This window comes from Hoplias malabaricus, chromosome 8 (genome assembly GCF_029633855.1).
Source record: "Hoplias malabaricus isolate fHopMal1 chromosome 8, fHopMal1.hap1, whole genome shotgun sequence".
Classification (NCBI taxonomy): Eukaryota; Metazoa; Chordata; class Actinopteri; order Characiformes; family Erythrinidae; genus Hoplias; species Hoplias malabaricus.
Genome location: NC_089807.1, coordinates 36,806,877 through 36,823,482, shown reverse-complemented (window position 1 = coordinate 36,823,482; position 16,606 = coordinate 36,806,877). Strand labels below are relative to the sequence as shown.

The 16,606-nt window shown below is 40.8% G+C and overlaps 1 protein-coding gene across 2 annotated transcripts in view; it reads left to right on the top strand.

The window, feature by feature from the left end:
- The window catches only part of galnt2 (UDP-N-acetyl-alpha-D-galactosamine:polypeptide N-acetylgalactosaminyltransferase 2), a 116,537-nt gene that overhangs the window by 47,116 nt on the left and 52,815 nt on the right, over window positions 1-16,606 (top strand). Inside the window, exon 2 of one of the 2 annotated variants that reach the window (XM_066678993.1) lies at window positions 9,644-9,703. The exons of the other annotated variant lie outside the window; for it this stretch is intronic. Within the exon in view, the coding sequence (XP_066535090.1) occupies window positions 9,644-9,703 (60 nt within the window). The remainder of the gene's footprint in view (window positions 1-9,643; window positions 9,704-16,606) is intronic. 2 annotated transcript variants of the gene reach the window in all.

Here is a 16,606-nt window from a genome sequence, read left to right as displayed (position 1 = left end):
CCATGCTCATTTTTAATCGTAGTCACTGAGGCAGTAAAATAATTTTGAGGTAAAAATTATACCTAGCGTTGCTTTAACATCACAAATTTGACGGTTAGTGTTCTCCTGCAAGTGTGTTAAACTGTTCATTACTGGCATTATGCAGTGATATGGTTTATGTTCTCAAGTCCCTAAGGAAGCACATGCTAGCTTTCCTCTTAGGCATGTTAAGATATTAAGAATAGCTAACCACACAAGTCTATCTGAGATTAGCTTAACACAATTAGGCTACATTAGCCTTGTGATCCCAGTGCCAATCTAGAGAAGCAAATGTGTCCTTACTGCCTGGATTTGGGCAGGAAAGGAGTGGGAATAGTGAGTGTAATTTTTCCCTGAGGCATCATTTTTAGCAAGAGCGCTGGTGTTTAGGGCTTTAGATTTTTCCAGGACCTTGTTGGAAGTCACCTCCTCTGAAGGTTCATGCCAGGAAACAGTGATCAATCACAGTCAGGGTCCTGAAGATGTAGAGTTGGCATCACAGTGGTTCTGAATGGCTCTGAAGTGTTCTTGTGCAGCGAGAGCTGGGAATTGAGACCGTGGCCTGTCAGGCTCTGTAGGATTCCGCTTGACCCTCTGCCTGGGCTTCAGCTCCTCTGAGCCTCTGAGAGTGGACCAGGTGCTCTTCATTAGCCAGCTCAGCTTGGGCCACCTGCCAGGATTTCCTTTCTTCTTTTTCCACTCTTATCCGCTTTCCATCAGTCAGGAGGACGCCCAAAATCACCCCGCCAAAAGAAAAAGAAAAAAAAGGTCATCATGAATCATGCATGTTCATGTGCTTGAGCTGTTTTACAATTCAATACAAATACATTATGAGCATGCTACTGACAGGAAATGTTATAAAGCCCTTTTCAGGTGGGATTAGATTTATATGGAGAGGCTGGCTGGGTTAAAGTTGCCACAGGGTGTCTGTAATATTTGTGGTGGTTTCTCACAGGGTAAGGACAGTACAGTGAAGATTAAACATGGAAAGAAAAGAAAACCCTTGTAGAACCACCATTTTTATGTGTGGGCTCTCGCACAGAACTGAACTGAACTAAGAGAGGGTTAGAACACTGCTGTTGAGTGTTGAATATACACAACTTTGCCCAAATGCTTACCTTAGCGGTCACAGAATGGATCCTTGTGGAACACCGCAGTCCAGCCATGTTCGTTTTTAATCGTAGTCACTGATGGCAGTAAAATAATTTCTATCCACTAGAAACGATCTAAAAGCAGAAGGGGTATGATTTGTCCCTTTTAAGGAATAACCCTGTCCAAATACGGCTTTAGTCGGAAAAAAGGTACAGTTTTCTGCAACGGTTTTGTCCTGAAATCCATTCGCCTGAGATGGCGGATCAGACAGTGCCGATGATTTAGATAAATGAAAGAGCCCTGGACGAGATAAAGCAGGTTCATTTTGGCAGCTGCTGAAATCTGAATGATGTCAGGTGCTTTACTCCATTCAGCTGATGATGAAGCGCTCTGGGTTTTCTATTGATAACTGTTGTGATCTTGATTCCAAAGGGAATTTTCTACAGCTAGTGGCTGAACAGCCCCATTCAAGCTGTAAAAATATTTTTAAATCCCCTCTGTCATTCTCCATGTGTTTTTAGGTTAGGGATTCCCAGTCTGGCTTTTGGAATACTCGTGCTGTGAATATTTCTAGCAACTAAGTAAATTATCAACAAGTCTTTGAAGGAACACTAGATATAAGATGGCATTTTTTGCTTCTGGGCTTCCCCTACAGTTGCAGAGTGTAATTCACTTTTACAGCACTGCCCTTAAATCAAGAGGAAGGGGAAGAGGCAATGGAGGTAGTTTCCTACCCTCCTCCAAAAGTTACATAGTCCAGTTTCTGCAGTGCTGGCCTTGGGGTAGAAACGGCATAGGCACCAGTCCTTCTATTAAAGGCCAGTGAAGCATCACAATGATTGTGAAGCTGTACTTTTAAGGAAACAATACTACCTAGTGTTACTTTAACAAGGGAATGTGTTTCAGCAGGAAGCACTAGGACGAGAGTAAAGACTAGGACCAAGGCTGCACTACTGCTTTAGATCATCATATTTTGGGTGTATCAGTGTTTCCTCTAGGATTTTTTAAGCAGTGGCAGCAGACCCTCACCTCCACAACCTATCAAACTTAGAGTTAGATACATTACTTTGCCTTTCTTACTCCTCTCCTCTTCCTATATCCATCGTTTCAAATTAAAAGCCCTCTGCAGAAGATTCTAGTCATTCTCTGGAATGATTTTGCCATATTTATTTCTGATTTTACATTTCATTTATGTTAATAGTCGCCCTGCAAATGACTGGCGCCACCTGCATGGTGTATCCCTGCCTTGTGCCCAGTGATTCCGGGTGGGCTCCGGACCCACCGCGACCCTGAATTGGATTGGCGGTTACAGAAAATGAATGATGTTAAAATAGTATCTAACAAAACTGCCTTGCACTGAGGCAGGAAATTCAGTGTTATTATTAGTAGTAATGTAACCATGGCAACATGTACCACACAACATGCCGCCATGAGTTGCACACTGTCGCCGTTTACTGCAATTCTCATCTGAGCTACAGAAAGCCTTTTTATTCTTCGCCAACATGTAAACGCCAACTAAGACTGTACACACACAAGAATGCTGGTACTGGCTCATAGCAGCGGTGAAGAGAAGCCTGACTAATTCTGTGTGCAAACAGGTGGAGTTCACTGCTAATCCTGGCATTAGTGATTTCTGTGTGCTGTAGGCTCTGGGGCTCCGGGCTGAAACATGGTGACTCTGCGTCTGAGCGGCCCACGGCAAGTGGTGAGCTCAGAGCCTCCTGAAGGAGGACACTTCTCGCCTGAGAAGCAGTTTCGCCGTGAAAACAACAGAGCACTGTGTTGGGCTCAGGCTGAACTGGATGGCTCTCAGAACCTGAGGGTGGTAGAGTTGAGGTTTTGTGCCATTTCTTTCTCTGCCATGTTTGCCACAGGCTTTATGGAGATGAATGATCCATGGTTTCCATCTTTTTGCTGTTTTTAAGGCTTCTTTGAAGCTGTGAAGTGCATTTCCACTCTCATTTTGACAGTTGTTCTTTTTTACTGAGTGTTTTTTTTTTTTATAATTTGATTCATGAACCTTTTGGATTAAAGGAACACTAGGTAGTATTTCACTTTAAAATTACAGCCTCAAAATAATTATGATCCTCCACTGACCTGTAATAAGGAGAATCGGGCCTCTGTCAATGCTACTCCAGGCTCAGCATTCCAGAAACTTTTGGAGCAGGGTAGGAAACCAGAATCCCACCACCCACCCACACCAATTTCAGAACGGTAACGGTTGGGGGAGTCCAGAAGCAAAAATATCAAATCTTACCTAGTGCTCCTTTAACTGTTCTTGATGATTTGGAGGTTGGTTTAGGGTCCAGCTGCTGTACGGACCCGGACCTATAACTGATAAACTATATATATAGACTTTTATTTTGAAATGATTGTTTATTTTAATTGTTGTAACCTTTCTAGTCCAGGAAACTCACAGACCAATCACATGCATTGTACATGTCATGTGACGCCATTCATCCAATCAGATTTGTGTGTTATGATGCACCACTCGACTGAATGACACACAGGGCAGGGCTCCAGACACTGCTGTCCAATAACAACAGCCCACAGGACAAGATAAAATGTCCACTTTCAAGACAACAAAGTTGTGTGTTAAAATCAGAACCGATATAAATACGGAGGCCAAGCACCATTTGAAATATAAAATGAGTTCTTGTAAAACTCAGCATGGACTATGTTTACGGATAAAGTCCAACTTGCCGGTTATGGGTATAGTCCCGCCCTTTTATATGATCCAAAAGATGCCAATCGGTTTGCTGTAAGACACGACATTAGGCATTTTAATTCCATTATAGGGTGTATATTGTTGAATTATATTCAATTGTAACTAAGTGTAATTTCAGTTGTTAACTACATAAAATGTTGATACAACTTAGGGCTGGACGATAATTCGGTATCTCAGTATATATTGCCGTATAAAATGTTTCAATAACAATGATGTGATTTTTAAACACATTTTCAATAATTCAATATACATTTATTACAACATTTGTCACTGACTGATGTTCATTGCAGAGCGCCACCATCAGTTCATTCATTCAAGCGCTTATCCAGTTCAGGGTCGCGGTGTGTCCAGAGCCTACCTGGAATCATTGGGCGAATACACCCTGGAGGGGGCGCCAGTCCTTCACAGGGCAACACACACACACATTCACTCACACACTCACACCTACGGACACTTTTAAGTCACCAATCCACCTACCAACGTGTGTTTTTGGACTGTGGGAGGAAACCTGAGAACCCGGAGGAAACCCACGCGGACACAGGGAGAACACACCAACTCCTCACAGACAGTCACCCGGAGCGGGAATCGAACCCACAACCTCCAGGTCCCTGGAGCTGTGTGACTGTGACACTACCTGCTGCTTATTTATTAAATAATTAAAATTAAGTAGGTTTGGACAAATCAAGTAGGTTTATGTTTGATGGTGATGTCATGTTTCTTGTTTGTTCTTGGAATTTTTCAATAGATTTTTTTTACTGTTCATATCGATATTATATCGTTTCGAACAAAATTAAGAAATAAATTGTGATTACAAATATTGTCCATATTGTCCAGCCCTAATAGAATTACTAGGCTACTTCAGTAGACTTCACGAGACATTATGATGTTCCAGACCTTGGCTGCAGGAGATTGTCTCTAATTGGACTTTAATAAATTATAATTAAATATATAGTGGATAACACCACTGCCCTCCATGTGGCAACTAGTGTTTGACTTCCCCACTCAGGCAGTCCTCAGTGCTTGTGTGTGCAGAGTCTGTTTAGAATGGAAATTAAATGCACAGGTGAGGTCAGCCATCTTGCTCAGACAAGCACAGGGTGCGGTCCATGCATGCTTTAGTTCAGACTCAGCTAGTGTAGGTGACCCAGGACTGGGAATGTTTGGGTTGGATGGTTTACTGAAGCTTTTGGGCCAAGGAGAATGTGCCTACTCACCTCGGCTGGTGCCTTAACAATGCAGCATTCTCTTAAATATACAGAGCCTTTAGTGGATTCAGAGCTTGGGTACACACTTCTAGGAGCACTATTCATTTCTATGGATGACTTACATTATATGGAAGGTTCTTTCTTCCCCCCCCCCCCCCCCCAAGTGGAAAAGAGGTTCTTTAAACTTTTAAAAGGTTCTCCACACGCACTGCATTTATATCATGTTTTAGTACAGCACTGCAGCTCGTTTGATCCTGTACAAAGAGCAGTAACATCAAATAATGCTTCATCTGTAGGCTATAGACAGTTGTATCCCACTTTCCTTTTTTCAGTCTCTCTCTCTCTCTCTCTCTCTCTCTCTCTCTCCACTTCTTGCTCTCTTATTCTCTCCCGTCTTCCTCCATCTCTCTTTGCTCTTCCTCATCCTTACACTCTCTCTCTCTCCCTCTCCTTATATATCTCCTTATTCTCCTTTTTCCTGTTCACTCGGTCTCTCTCATCACCCCTGTTCTCCTTTCTCTCTCTCTCCATCTCCCCATTCTCCTTGTGCTCTCTCTCTCTCCATCTCCCCATTCTCCTTGTGCTCTCTTATTCTCTCCCTCCTTCATCCAGGGATGAAGGATGGAGGAGTCTTCCTCCATCTCTCTGTTCTTCCTCATCCTTGAACTCTCTCTCTCCTTATATATGTCCTCATTCTCCTTTTTCCTGTTCACTCTGTCTCTCTCTCCTCTCTCACTCCATCTCCCCATTCTCCTTGTGCGCTCTCTCTCTCCATCTCCCCATTCTCCTTGTGCTCTCTCTCTCTCTCCATCTCCCCATTCTCCTTGTGCTCTCTCTCTCTCTCATCTCCCCATTCTCCTTGTGCTCTCTCTCTCTCTCTCTCTCTCTCTCTCTCTCTCTCTCTCTCTCTCTCTCCATCTCCCCATTCTCCTTGTGCGCTCTCTCTCTCTCTCTCTCTCCATCTCCCCATTCTCCTTGTGCTCTCTCTCTCTCTCTCTCTCTCTCTCTTTCTCTCCATCTCCCCATTCTCCTTGTGCTCTCTCTACATCTCCCCATTCTCCTTGTGCACTCTCTCTCTCTCTCTCCATCTCCCCATTCTCCTTGTGCGCTCTCTCTCTCTCTCTCCATCTCCCCATTCTCCTTGTGCTCTCTCTCTCTCTCTCTCTCTCTCCATCTCCCATTCTCCTTGTGCTCTCTCTCTCTCTCTCTCTCTCTCCATCTCCCCATTATCCTTGTGCGCTCTCTCTCTCCATCTCCCCATTCTCCTTGTGCTCTCTCTACATCTCCCCATTCTCCTTGTGCACTCTCTCTCTCTCTCTCTCTCTACATCTCCCCATTCTCCTTGTGCTCTCTCTCTCTCTCTCTCTCTCCATCTCCCCATTCTCCTTGTGCGCTCTCTCTCTCTCTCCATCTCCCCATTCTCCTTGTGCTCTCTCTACATCTCCCCATTCTCCTTGTGCTCTCTCTCTCTCTCTCTCTCCATCTCCCCATTCTCCTTGTGCGCTCTCTCTCTCTCTCTCTCTCTCTCTCTCCATCTCCCCATTCTCCTTGTGCTCTCTCTCTCTCTCTCTCTCCCCATCTCCCCATTCTCCTTGTGCTCTCTCTCTCTCTCTCTCCATCTCCCCATTCTCCTTGTGCGCTCTCTCTCTATCTCCCCATTCTCCTTGTGTGCGCTCTCTCTCTCTCTCTCTCTCTCTCTCTCTCTCTTTCTCATATACTAAGATCCTATCTTTTAAATGGTCATCAGAACCTGAAGAACCTCCATCAAGGTTCCGCCAAGAACAAAATAAACATCTTTCTCAATAATTTTTTAGTGTTTGTACGGTGAAGAATCAAGAAACATTGAACAAACCAAGTACAGCTCTGAGAGGAATCATCCATTAAAAGATTCAGTGGGGAATCCATTGCTGTTGCTCAGTGGCATCACCCCTCACTGCTGTTTTGTAAGAATAGAGAGCCTGTGTGGTCTGTGTGTGAGCAGAGCGGCCCTGTTTTAGTGTTACTGCCCCGACTACACTCAAATCAAGAGTGAAAAACCATGAAGAGCTGACTTTATTAAATATAAATATACGTTCATACTGATAGAGCACATCAAATATTTGGAATTCACCACTGTGTGTGTTATAAGTAAAAAAAAAGTGTGGGAATAGTTTTGTGAAAGACGGCACACTGTGCTCAATAAATCATTTAAAATGGGGCTGTAGTGCAATTCTCAGTTATTAAAAGTCAGTTACAGAATACCCTTTTATTTCTCAGCCCTCATTACGTACGCCTGTCTCAATATGAAATATGCTGATGAAAGGTGTTTCTTTTGCAGGTGGCTACATCTGCTCTGTTTTTTTAATTTTTGGGAGTGAGTTTTCCTGAGTGTTTTGCTCCTGTCATGGTACCGTTCCGAGAAAACTAATTTGTTCCACTCTGTAGCACTCTGTAATGAAGGGATTAAACAGCACCTTTATTTTGAAGAGCAGAGTAACGTTTTAGCAGGTCAGAATCTAATGGCGATGATTGCTGACGTGACGGGATGTTCCATCCTTATTACGGAGCCGGTAAACAGATTTTCTTTTTGCAAACCTCCTCATCTCCTAAACTCAATTTGTTCTCCCAAAATGATATTGTTATGACTCCTATTCATTCGCCGGCATATTAAATCTGAATTTCTAAGGAGGACATTTTGTGCAGCTCCAGGCTTTTGAGAAAATACGTGCGGGTGGATGTCACTCTTACTTTGGAGCTTGAGTAAGCTTCTTGGAAAAGGGCCTGTGAAAAGATTTTTTCAGAAAATCCTATCTTCGTCTGAAATCAAACAGATTAGAGTCTAGGTTGATGGTACTGTCATTCATCTAGTCTTGCTTAATATTCACCTCAGATTCCAAATGGCCAAGTTTGAACCTTGCTAGGAAACTCCCAGCACTGAAACGTGTGTTTATTCAGCGAAGAAAAAGCTTTGACGTGTGTGTGTCATTTCACCAGAGGCTGGGTTTCAAGCATATGACGACACTAGTTTTGTAATGTTTGTCTTTGTTCATAGTGCTCAGATCCCATTTTTGAGAGGGCTTTCACGAACTGCATGAAATAGAGATGTCCCCGTCTATTTTTTGCCCACGGATTCAAGTCCTTAATCATATTAGACCATTGTGTATTCACATTTTCGTAGAATACAGCCACAATTCATTTCAGATGCCATTTCATGGTACAGTAAAATGGCTTAAAGCAGGCGTATTATGAAAAAATATACACTTTTCAATGTATGTGCACATTAATCTGGGGATTTGGAGACAACCAACCCACACACTGTGAAACTAGACCACCCAGGCATTTCTGAGGGCTGCCAAAATCAGAAAACATGGGATAATATGAGGTGTTCTGATTTTGTGCCTCCTTACATCAAGTGCAGAGACTTGAGATTTGTCCCGCCTCCTCGTCGGTGTCTGTCCAATCACAGGTCTACACCCGCTATTATGTGAGAGCAAAACAAACATGAGGTTAAATGGAACATAAACATACACAGTGAGCATGGAGAAAAGGTGTACTGATTAAATGAAAGAGGACTGAGCTAAAATGGCTAAAACACCAGAGCTTCTGCTCCTTGCTCCTTACTCCTGGGCCCTACGCTGAACTGAACTGTGGCTCATTCTCATTTAAAGGAACACAAGCTGCTGTTCACTCACGGAAAAAGGGTATAGTATGCCCTCTTTAATATCTAGAGTTTGTGTATTAGGAAGCGCTCTGTTGCTGCATGTACATGTACAGGTATTCAAGGTTTTTCATAGTTATATATAAATATATACCATTATTGACAATCAGAATTGTTCCATGTGCTATTCAAGTGTCTCTGAGTGGCATTAGTCGTGTAATTCCTAGACCTTACATTTCCTCTGTATACTGTATGGATGTTTACACAGTGCAAACAAAAGCACAATACAGCATCTGTTGCTATGGATTTTAATGTTTCACTACCTCAACTGTAGAGACTGCAATCTTTGGGTAGTTACTTTTCGTTTGTCACTGCAGATATTCCAAGTTATAATTTTCCTCTCAGTTCAAAAAAGGTCAGTAGAAGTATAACAATTAGTTCAATTCAGAAAACTGAAGGAAGATGCACAGTGACTGATAGAAATATTAGTGACTTGACCCTGTTTGAAATGTGTTTTGAAGTGGAAAAGCAAGCTGTCAGAGCTAAAGCAGAGTCAAGGAATGATATCAGAAGGGCTAGTAGTGCTTCACCTTGAAACTCATACTCTGTTGAAATTAGATTTGTTGGCACATCCACTTTTGCTTCTTTTTCATGGCCATGGCAGGTACATTTTAAGTGACACGTAGGTGCAAGTTTTACTATGTTTCAAGGTGTTTAGTTGTATGCGAGGAGATGAGATATTTCCTGGAAACTCCATTCCACAAAATCAGTCAAGAGCGCTGCAGTTCTTTCAATCTTTCACTGCAAATATTGATTATACATTGAAACCTTGACTTACGAGTGAACCAATTTATGAATTTTCAGAGATACAAGCGCTTGCTCGGTCAAATGTATCTTTTTTTTTACTAATTTTTATTTATGTATTTATTTATTTTTATTTTTTTTTTTGCTTTATTATGTTAGCTGAGATCTGAGATCCCCAAACTCCTCCGCCTCTACCAGCACCTTCGTCTGATCCTAAAGGTAAATACACTTAATAGAACAAGTTTATTTCTTTACATTTTCTATTATGTTTTGTTGGTGTATATTATTTGTTATTTCTTATTTAAATTTAAAACGTGTAAAAACAAATTGGTGTGGTTTTTGAGGGGCTGGAACAAATTAATAGCATTTCAATTGATAAACGAGCAAATTGAGTTATGAGTTCGGTCACAGAACAAATTAAACTTCTAAGTCAAGGTGGTACTGTCCTTAGATTTTTGGTAAAATTTTAATGTATAGATCGTTTTTATATCCATTAAGAGGAACGTCTACGATTGTGGGCAATCACACTTCTCTGTTTGTTTACATTCTGAAGCTAAGCCTCGTTTAAGGTGGAATGGTGTGTTTGAGGGACAAAAACAACTGTTGTTTGTATGTGTTTGAAGTTGAACTTGTCTGTCAGTTTATATTTAGTTTGAATTACCACAGAAACACCTTTGTAATTTGAGCTGTTTAGTTTTGTAGCACTTTCGGTAATGCAGTTAGCTTTCTCGAATTTGGAGACATTTCCTCTTCCTGTATTACACACCTATGAAGCAGGAATAGAGCAATAGCCTCATTCTGGTTCATGCTTTTCAACGTTTGGATTTCCCTACATTGTCTAAATATACAATGCCTCTGCCATGAGCAGAAAGAGAGAGAGAGAGATAGAAAGACTAGCATAACCGACCGAGCCAGTTTATTTTTCTACTCATTTACAGGCACGCAAACAGACTGGAGAGTCAGCAAGGAACCATCTGAGTTTTTGATTACAGCTGTGAACTACGCATTTAGTTGTCACCATTCTTATTGTTATTAAGTCAAAACTGATTTTCTGTACTTGTACCATTTTGGTAATAAACAGTGGTAGTTGTACTTAGACCTAAAAATTACATTCAAATTTTAAATGAAATTAATTGTAATTGCACTAAATAATGATATTTATGTAAAATGCAAATTTTTCTCGTTTTATCTTTACTGCACATTTTTGTTTGTAAATAGGGAGGCATAGTATGATCGAATGTAGTTCTTGTATCTCAGATCAAATGATAGCACCTGAGAGGAAAATTAAACCCTAGTCTTCAGTTTTTAGTGATCTCTGCATTACCTGAGCTGGGAATCAAACCCAAAGTCTTCAGTTTTTAGTGATTTGTGGTTTACCTCAGCAGAGAATCAAACCCATTTATTCAGTACACTACACCAACCACATGCTGCAGCAGTTACACACAATATTTTAAAGATGTCTGACATTTTACAGCTTTAGTATCATTTAATTGAAGTGTAATTTCAGCCTGTAACTGCCTGTACATCACACAGCACCCAACCATTTAAAGACTTCATGGGTCAGAAATGCTGTAGACCATTTTGTCTGCTGTGTTTAGAATGCTTTGTTCTGGGAAGGTGAAGTCTTGTAGGTAGAGTGTCAACAGATATGGATGTCCGATAGCACAGCTGAGGCTGAAACCGTAGCAGCAGGGTGCACCTCTGTGTTTGTATTCGGCTAAAGGCTAACCCTTGGGGACAATCATTAAAATCAATGATGTTGGGACTCCAGAATTGTGCAGTCGGCCAAAAAGGTTGCATCCTATCAATGAGGCCCCTGTGCAGTTTCTTGGGATGAGACAGCTGTCCAAGGCCATGGTTCCAAAAGAGCCAAACTGGCTTTGTTCCCACTGGATGGGAGGAATGGCTTGGGTCTTATCCGTCTCTGTCAAAACATCTGCTGGTGGGTTTATGTTAGGTCATATATACACAACTGAGCTGTTTATCTTTAGTGGCAGGTTGAAAATATTAGTTACACACGTTAGACCTGTTGTGCAATAGGGGAATCCTACAGCATTAGAGACCACCATTTTTTGTTTATCCAGTTTAAAGCCAAGAGTGTTATTAATTACAGTGATTTCTTTTTTTTAAAAAATATTAGGGAAAAAAGCCAAAAAACAAAACAGAAAATATGAACAATACCAGAGAATTTTGGATTATTGGATTTTGGGGAAACTAAAATCAAGCTAATGTTTAGGACTGAACTTTGGATGAGTGGGAAAATCACCCTGCAGATTTCTCTGGCAAGCTGAAAGCAAGCCTCGCATAAAAGATGGAGGCTGAATTGAAGCCAAAATGTGCTATTCTTATCAGTTGAATACTTATCTGATACATGTCTAGCCACAGTCAAGTTTGGGCTTGATTTTTATGGTGGTTAGCTAACAATCTGGCTAACCCACCACCCATACACAGTAATGTAAATATTATATACAGCAATACATATATATATATATACCATCTTATCCAACCTCCCGACTGTCTGCTATGCATTTGAGTTATTTTCATTAGTGCTTCCTCCATTTTCAATCTACACTACTACTGTACTTAGCTCCACCCCTTTAGGTCACCACAGCAAAACAGTAGCACTATTGGTCGAGGACACAAATTCGCATGTCTGATTTCATCAGTCTTGAGCTTTGTGACATTTTGCTTGTGAAGTGTATTCCCCTGGGGCATGTATGGCATGAAATTGCTCATCAAAGCAAATTCCATTAAAATGTATGGGATTTCACCCCTAAAATTTCCCTGACTAATGTCTAGTGTGATCATGGCTTAAATCTGGACTTTGAATAAAGGTGTGTATAAATATCCCTGCAGATTTTTTTTTTCGCAAAAGTGAAAGCAAGTCTATTGCAAAAAAGCAATAAATAATGAAAATAAAAATAATGGCAATATGTGAACAATAATAAAAAAAAAAACTGAAGATCATGTGATTTTCTGTTTTCAGCTTGTTTTCTGACATTAACCAATGACTAATTTGTGGTTAATTGCTGTTTAAATAAGCGGTATGATGTGATGGCAGTCAATCTGTGCCAGTACACTCACTGTTCACATCAGCTGTTTGGTACAAAGGAGATGATCGAGAATGGCTGAGCTAGAAGTGGCCACAGTGGTCGATCTGGCAGGACATCAGGACCTCTGGTTTACGTCTCATCCAAAGTATGGTGCCATTTGTTCAGTACAGTGTCCCTGGTTCAGTAACTAAGCTTTGGGATCCACACAGGCTACATGTACAGCACCACAACTGGCCTCACCAACACCACCTCCATCAGCCACCCAATCTTTCCTAGTAGAAGTCTCCAATCTAAGTACGGGCCAGGCTCCAGTGTGGATATTTAGAACAGTACTGCAGACTGTGGGTGATGTTGATAAGCCACGGAACGAAGAGGGACTCTCAAAGTTCCAGGTGTTTTTTCTCATGCCAGACAGTGAGCCTCTCATTCTTATTCCAGTGTTGTAGGAACGTATTGTTTATGGTCTCATGTTGTGCCCTCTCCCATCCTTAGAAAGTGCTAAGATTAATTTTTGGTGCTTTTTTTTTTATTATTAAATGGATGGGATCATGGAAATTGGCCAGAGTGCATTCCTAGTCTTGAATGCAATATGCGTTAAACCATCTAAATTGGGACGTGAATAGCTTAGTCACTGTCTGCAGAGTATAAATAGAACATGTGGAAAATGGCCTTCCATTTATTTTAAAGGGATGCTACTTTTATTTCCTGGACGTGGTTGTCTACCCAATGAAAACTTCACAGAAGCAGCACAATGTAAAATGTTGTACCTCATAAAACCCCATAGTGTACAAGATAGTGTACTATTAAAAATTGGTTTATACCATTATTTATCTAATATGTTTTATTGATGGTCTAAGTGAGGGTCTGTGGGTTCTCTACAGGGAACCAACCTGAAAAAAGAATCATTTTTTTTTTAATGTATATATTTACTTACTTATTTATTTTTTTTTAGCTTTTGATAGAATAGAATACGGAACAGAACCATAAGGTCGGTCCCAAAACCTAGTGAGCTGCCAAGGTAGGCACGGACTGCATAGACAACTGTTTAAGTAACATTTTAACGGTCGTCTGTCCTCAAGAAACAGATTACTGAGACGCTCTAGTCAGAGAACGATTGCGTCATGGCTTGTTCCGGCCCACCGCACGCAACCGGTGTTTTTTAGCGGCTAGCGTCGTCTGAGTGTTTCAGCGCGGTGGATTCGCATTGCATCATGGGGTTGCCTTCTCGGCTGAGGAAGGGCTCGATGCTGCCTTAAAATTCAGTATCTAAGTATTGGGCCTACGTGTCGGGAGCGCGCACACTGTGACGTAAAATGCTCTCTAGTTAAACAGCTCACTAGGTTTTGGTACAGACCCATAGTGTTTATTTCGCTCTGGTCTGTGCTTTACCTGAACAGGGAATTGAAACTTAGTCTTCTGCTCTTACTGATATTGTTTTACCGAAAAGAAAAATAGATTATCAGTTCCACACTACCCTACAACAAACACACACTGCATTACACATTAATTTGAAGGTATCTGTTGTCACTTGATGGGTGATGCATTAACTGAAAGTGATATAAAGGAAGTTTACAGCTCTAGTATCAGCTAATTTCAGTGTAAGTTCAGCCTGTAACACACTGTTCATCTCACAGCAGTTGACCACATAAAGACATTACAGGTCAGAAATAAAATGTGTCACTATGTCTGCTTAGTTTAGAACTCTTTGTTCTGGCAAGTTGACGTCTGGTAGGTAGAGTGTCTACAGATATGGATGTCCAATAGCGTATATGAGGCTGAAACCGAAGCAGCAGGGTTCAGCTCTCTGTTTTTATTCAGCTAAAGGCTAACCTGAGGGGACAGTCATTAAAATCAAACTCTAACACATTTCTTTGTTGAAGTTTGGAAAAACTTGTGCCACATTGGTGATTTTCTTGTTTCACAGTATGTTAAATTCAGCGAATGAATCTTCACTGTAGGAACAAAACCTTATATCTCCAAAATAGTGCTTTTACAGGAGAAGGGCAAACACCTATTCAGTTTCAATGGAAGTCAATGAAGATATATTTAATTCATTAAAGTCATTTTATAGCATTTCTGTGGCACAGTCATTACAATATTTTGATAAAACGTAAAGGACAGATGGGGTTATATAGAGATAACTATATATATATATATATATATATAGATAGATAGATAGATAGATTTGTGAAGGGACATCCGAGTGTTTACTGACCAGAAACAGAACAGATATTGGACACACAAGGTATAATTTTGAAATATCATCCTCATGTTTATATCCCACTGTATACTGTATTACCATTATACTACCCAACCCTAATATGAGGTGTTGTCTGAGTAGCATGGTTCCATTAAAACTGTACTTATCAGCTCTTAGAAAACCAACACAACACTTGACTGTGGCGTCCAAACCTCTACGTTTGACTCTATGTTCTGTTTGAAACTGGTTCTCTGAGCATTCTGGCTGCGTGCGGAGACACAGATGCTGCGTGATTAATTTTTCGGCTCTTTCTGGCCAGCGGGCCTCTACTCTAAGTTATCACTGGCCCGGGGTTTTGTTGCCCACTTACTCTTTGGTTGTTTGTTGCCTATTGGCTTTGCCCTTACCCCATTGCCAACCATCCCCATATTTCTCACCATTTGTTATCAGCGGAGGCAACAGGAACAAATGATTGCCTTTCTGCAGCCAAAGTCTGGTGCAAACTGTGTAATCTTCAGCAGCTTTCTGACTCTGCTGTGCTCTTGCTTCTGGGGATTCCTGCCTGCTCACACTGTGATTATACGTCTGTTTGTAGCTTCTTGATATCTGTAGATTGTGCCTCTGTGCTCATTGGGGCGTGTGGGTGATTAATCCAAGCCATTTGGTGTCATTTGTTTATAGTGGCATGAGTTTGAGGGTCGTGTTCCATTGTGTGCAAAAATTTGGTCGTCCTTGGTCAAGTTATAGGTTTGGTTCTAAGTGGAAATAAGGCAATCTCCTCAACAGAGAACAGGTGTTAGATTAGTTTGCATTAATTAAGATTATTTCAATGTTAGAGGTTGTGTATTAATGCTAATTGTGAATTAATACTTAATTTTTTATAGCAAATTGACAATTGTCATGTTAAATACTACACAATTGTAGCATAAAATGACGTGTGTGAATTTTGAATTACAGATTTACGTTACACAAAAACACTTTAAAATGAATTGTACACCTAATTAAATGTCACATTTGCACCTGTAATGTTTTAGTTCTATCTTTTTCCCTGATATATAAAATTCAGCAAATAAATGGGATTTACTGGGGGGGGGGGGGATGTACTTTGGTGAATTAGGTATTTGTAAGTTAGTAAAGTCTGCTCATTGCCCTTGAACTGATGTCGTAATCATAACTCAGTAACTTGTTTATATCTGGACTGGATTAACCACCCAATTGACAAAAGACAAATGTACTATTCTGCTTTCCCATAAACATATTTTACTGCATATTCTATTTCCCTTGTACATGGTTCTACTTGGTCCTATAAGGTTGTATCTCATCCTGAGAGGTGCAAGGTTTATAATCATTATGATAAAGCAGCTTATCCTGCACTGTATATAGATCTAAATCGATACGAACCCAATTTAAGAAGACAAACTCGCCTTTGTAAAACAGTGGCAAAGAAAAGGAGCACATTAAACAAACTTTGGGATTTGAACTCTAGAGATCAGCCCCGAAGTGAGGAACTCGTCTCTGATTTGACTTTTAAATCTCACTTCAGCAAGCTCGCTAAACCTTCATCTCGGGAAGAGAGGTAGATCTATAGGACGCTGACTCATGCTTTTGTTTTTGTTCTGAGACTTTGCTTCTTTACTGGATCAACCACAAACTACTGTTGAAATGCTGCATGTGGAAAATGCCCAGGCCTAAAAATAACGAGTGCTTCAGAGAGTGAACCTTCTTTACCTGTCTTGGTGTGATCAACCGAAGCCATGTTTCAGTATGATCATTAATATTACCTGCTAAAAATGTCCTCTAATCATACAAGGCACAGATTGGTTTAGGGAGCTCAGCTAGGGAGCAGGGATGAGCATTTCAGTCAAATTT